Source organism: Cydia amplana, chromosome 4 (assembly GCF_948474715.1).
Source record: "Cydia amplana chromosome 4, ilCydAmpl1.1, whole genome shotgun sequence".
Taxonomy (NCBI): domain Eukaryota; kingdom Metazoa; phylum Arthropoda; class Insecta; order Lepidoptera; family Tortricidae; genus Cydia; species Cydia amplana.
The window spans coordinates 16117078-16122149 of NC_086072.1; the positions used below are offsets into that span (position 1 = coordinate 16117078).

Here is a 5072-nt window from a genome sequence, read left to right on the forward strand (position 1 = left end):
AGTTTTTCTTGGATAGGTTTTACCTTGAAACTGCCTCTTACATAATTGTTTCTGATATGGTCAAGCCTCGTAACGCCGCCTGCCCACCTGAGCATTTTCATTTCAGCGCAGTGTATCTTATTTTCGTGTTGCTTTTTGAGCGGCCAGCATTCAGCCCCATAAGTCATCGCTGGTCGCACTGCTGCTTTATATACTTTGCCCTTGATTCTTACTGGCATTCTACTATCACAGAGCACACCCGTGAGGTCTCTCCACTTCATCCACCCCGTGTTTATACGATGGGTAACATCCATGTCTATTGACCCATCATCACAGATAATAGAACCGAGGTATTTGAAGTGGGAAACCTTTTGAATACATATACTAACATTAAATACATAATTTGGAAATACATTCTAAGAATTACGTGGTGAGCTGTGAGCTGTGTCTAAAATCTCATTAGCATCTCTGAGTCATATGGAATAAAGCTTCTCTGATTCGTTTTGCATTTGTTTTGAGATTGGGGTTGGGCCACGTGTAACAAAGATATTGTCTGAATTATATTATTGTGTTTTCAGGGGCCATTGAGGTGCGTGAAACCTCCATTCGACACACTGTTTAATCAGCAGGTGTCTCGCTTTGATAATACTTAAAAGCAAAGTTGGTGCATCGGTATCCAGTCTGTATTCGCCTGCCCCGGTAAACCGAGTACTCTGATATAAGTTAGTAAAAGAAATAGTTATTACGCCGATTATGGTGTACGTGAAATTCCTCATTATAGCTGCAGTGCTCTTCGGCTGTGCCAGCGGTGAGTTGCGCTGATGGTCTTGCACTTATTGCGTCATCCTTTGTATTGCTTCTGCATTAGTTTGGGCAGTTAATTAATTTATAGTAAGTCGTTGCACATTAAGCTTTATTTTATAGCTTAAATAATTGTGGTTGATACCTAATTGCGGAATTTAGAATTAAACAAAATGACCCTAATTAAGAATTAAGTAAAATAAGACATAACTAGTAAGATTATATTTCAAGATTTTAAAAGTACTTTCAGTGACCGGTCGTTGTTAGATGCCCTTATTGTAGAAGACGTAATACCGTTATTGTAGAGGATGTGTGTTGTGTATTCGGGTATTTCCGAATGACGAATAGTGGCGGATAATTCCGAAAGCTGACTCTTGTTACAACGGAATATGAGTGATGTTACAATGATTTTCGAGATTACCCGATTTCCGGAATTACCCGAATAAACTTGATTTTATTTTACAAAATATTTATTAACAATGTAAAAATTGAAAAATAGCTGAAACTTATTCGCAAGTATATGCATAATAAATGTTTTACAACCCAATAAAGTATACTCAGTATATCGACCTATTATAATTATTTATAGTTTAATTTAATTAACGATGACCTGTGATTTGTTTTTGTCTATAGCTAAATTCGTTTGGGAACCTGACACCGACGACGACTTCCCTGCGTAAGTATTGTACCTATAATATTAATATTACATGTCAATTATTTACAAAACGTCAATTATTTAAAAAAGCTTTCCTGATAGTATCTTATTGGTGGTTATCAATAAATCAATAATAATAGGTACCTACTTAGTCTTCCGTTATTATATGGCTATATTGTGAAATTGTAATCGGAAATAATAAGAATTAACAATTAAAGTATATTATTGATTATGATTTGTTTTTTTTTTTCAGATTTCAACCATTTAAAGTAAGTATGGTTCCTTAACCAGACCTCTATAAATAGGTACCACATGACAGCGTAACTAAAAAATTCGTCTTTGTTACTCATACTCTGAACTAAACTCACTTTGCAGATGCAAATGCCCGAACCGCCCACCCCTCCCCAATTCCCCTTCGCCCCGTTCCCTCCGTTCCAACCCTTCGCTCCTTTCCAACTGTTCCCTAATGCTTTTAATTTCCCGATGCCCCATATATTGACCGCCGACGAGATTAAGAATGCGAAGCCAGGACCCGACGGCGTGTACAACGGTGTGATGGTCTCGTCCAGCAGCAACTCATACGTAGACAAGGACGGGAAAGTCGTGAAAAAGGGAGGCACTGCGGTCCTCACCAACCAGGATGGAAAGGTGCACGAGTGGAAACGTAAGTACCGAAGTTGACAGTACTTTAACTGATTTGTAACATTTTTGATTACCGTAAAACGGGGTGAGTAGGTTTCGCGGGGAGAGGTGGGTTATGAATGGGGAGAGAAGGTTTGAGAGGGGGGTGAGAAGGGATTTTAAGGCTACTGCTACAAAAATAATGTATTCCAATTTAAAATGGAGCTATAGTAATACGCATAATAAAAAAAATCGATCCAACAATCTTCCAAAATCACCTTTGTATGAAAACCCCTCTCACCCCAAATACGAGGCACTACGGGGTGAGGTGGGTTTTCCTCTTTATCGTCAAAGTTATGAAATGGAACTACCCAAAATAAAATAAAAACTAAAATACAAACGTCCTGAACACTTATTATATACACCATTCAGTTTTCATACGTAAAAATAAAATGTTATCGAGGTTTGAATTTCAGTTTTGACCCTACTCACCCCATTTTACGGTACGAGTTGTGTTGCTATTAGTACCCAATTATAGACACACTCATTATATATTCCAAAAAATATATATTTAGATGCAGAATTCAGTCGATTTTCCGATTACGATCACCAAAGTAATTATTTACGCAAAAAGATATTGCTAAAGAGAAAGAAGACAAAAATACGGTTTTAGCAAAAGCTCGTTCAAGTTTTCATTTTGCACTTACAGCAAAAAAGGACATATGTTTCGAAATTATTTAAATTAAATTGAATTGAAAAGCACATTTAAAGTGCACCTATGAGGTACTGTTTTTCACATACCTACGTAAAGTTGTATTAAATTATGACTTCGACGACCGAATTTATTCTCCATTTAGAAGTGCTGATTTCATAATAATTTTATTTTTATTGTTTATCTATTTCAGAGGGCAATGCACCACCTGATCTCAACAAACCTATCCAGTAAGTAATATTTGATCTAGTGTGTAGTTATATAATTAATAATACAATAAGAGCAATGGGGCAACCGCGCCTACTCGACGAATACGTACAAAATATGGCGGAAGGGTGAGACTTTCCACCATGAACGCTTTTCCTAGTAAGGAAAAGAAAAGCATGGTCACTTTGGAAGGGTCTCTAACGCTTACGCCTTACTCGTATGATCATCAAATAGGCGCTGTTGCCCCATGGGGGTACTTCAATCGATTACATTTTAAGCATTCCTATGCTTCTCTACCTCTCGCGTCGAATGATGGTCCCTATGACAGTTCCTTCAAATCTCTATCGGTTGGCCTTAATTTAAGAAAAAATGTGAATATATTTTATTACTTAAATGTTACATTTCTAAATAAATTAATGTGCTAATCCACCAAAAAAGTTTACAAACACTACGCGACTAAATTGATCCGTCATAGGGACCATCTTTAGACAAAAGCGTTATAAAATAATAGTATATCTGGTACTATTTAAGTAGGTAAGTACCTACTTATACATACGTACATTTCTTTTTATGAGCGTGTACTTTTGTTCTAGAAAATAAAAAAAAACAAGTGACGCATAATTTTATGAGTAAAACGTTATGTACTCAACTGTTCATTGAGTTTTATTGTTCTACATAGTCATGGTAACTTCACCTTCGTATCCTATTTACAAGCAAGTGTAATTTACGTACGAGTACGACACAGGATTCTAGTCTTTTTTGTATTTATTGAGAATTTATTGCTTTAAATCTCTGTTTGTTGTAAATAAATTGAGGCCAAAGAATCGCGGCGTTATCCTGTTTGTTTTTCTTTGCAATTTTATTTAAAAACTTGTTTTTTTTTTCAGGGTCGGGCCGCTGTGGTGAAGTTCCCTCCATTTCCCCCACACTACCCAATACTATCATACAATACTGCTACTATACTATTCAACATTAACACTTACATTTTTATTTTGAGTACAAAGACGAACTATTATTTTTGGTTTTATACTGTTTTACTAGACTAACGTAGCGGGAGTTCTTTAATAAAAATTTCTAATTCCACTTTTGAATTTTAATTGTTGCAGATACCTAAAGTGGGCAAACATATAATTACATAAATTATTCTAATTCGTTACTACCTCACCCCGCATAACAGCCGTAACCGCAATAGGGTACTTTCCTACTAGTCAAATCAGCACGAATTTCCAATATGGAATTTACATGAAAACGAGTACAGTAACGTCACGGTCAACTCACCTACTTTTTATATTTCTATCCGATTTATTAAATAGAAATTATGTTTAAAAATAACTGCTATCTATGCTTCTCCAATAATTATCTGGTGCTTTATTTCGTGCACGGTGTGTAATAATTTATTTTAAGTAGAGGAAAGTGCCCAATTGTAAAACTCATTCAATTGTTTACTTATTCTCGTGCAACAAACTCCTAATTCAAAGTGGTTTGCCAAAAGTCGTTACGGCTTTTATGTGTCCACATATCAGCCATTGAGAGCAGAAATGGTTCCTGTTTTCTTTGGAGACCTAAATATTAGAATAATAAAGCCTAGAAGGTACTGGCAACAGTAGAGAAGCCATTTTAACTCAGTTCTGTGAAATTTTAAGTGTCGTTCTGACTCAATATCCTTACATTGACATTGTATAGTATCCCCTCCTCCAGTCGATTGTATAATATTGCAGTACAGTATGAGACGCAAATAGTTGTAGTTCGGCAGGACGGCTTCATGGAACTAGAATTCTAGGGTTTATTATTCTAAGACCGTAAGACCTACATTATTTCTCCATAAATATGAACACATGAAAGTATTATTTAATGCAGTTTTAGGTATAGCCGGTATAGGTACATTACGAATAATTGACAACAATACCATACTTTTCATCTGTTTACATAACTCACTTAGCAATCACTTACTCAGAAAACTTATCAATATAATCTAATTTCCAGTTTCCTGAATTCCCAAAAATGAAAAAGATTAAGGTAATCATGCACTTACTTTATTTAACGAGAACTTGGGCAGGTAAGCTTAAATTTTATCAAATCGCATAAAACAAATCGAAA

The 5072-nt window shown here is 35.6% G+C and overlaps 1 protein-coding gene across 1 annotated transcript; it reads left to right on the top strand.

Annotated features, from left to right (window-relative positions):
* Positions 1–389: 389 nt before the first annotated feature.
* LOC134647655 (seroin-like) lies at positions 390–4058 on the top strand. The gene is made up of 7 exons (XM_063502010.1): positions 390–425; positions 558–787; positions 1414–1456; positions 1689–1704; positions 1811–2099; positions 2962–2998; positions 3863–4058. Exons 2-7 carry the CDS (start codon positions 733–735, stop codon positions 3879–3881), a joined length of 459 nt encoding a protein of 152 aa, XP_063358080.1. The 5' UTR covers positions 390–425; positions 558–732; the 3' UTR covers positions 3882–4058.
* Positions 4059–5072: the final 1014 nt, after the last annotated feature.

Coding starts and splice junctions, on each gene's coding strand:
- LOC134647655 (XM_063502010.1), top strand. CDS start 733: ATGGTGTACGTGAAATTCCTCATTATAGCTGCAGTGCTCTTCGGCTGT. Junction 788..1,413: donor GCTCTTCGGCTGTGCCAGCG/GTGAGTTGCGCT, acceptor TTTTGTCTATAG/CTAAATTCGTTTGGGAACCT. Junction 2,100..2,961: donor AAAGGTGCACGAGTGGAAAC/GTAAGTACCGAA, acceptor TATCTATTTCAG/AGGGCAATGCACCACCTGAT.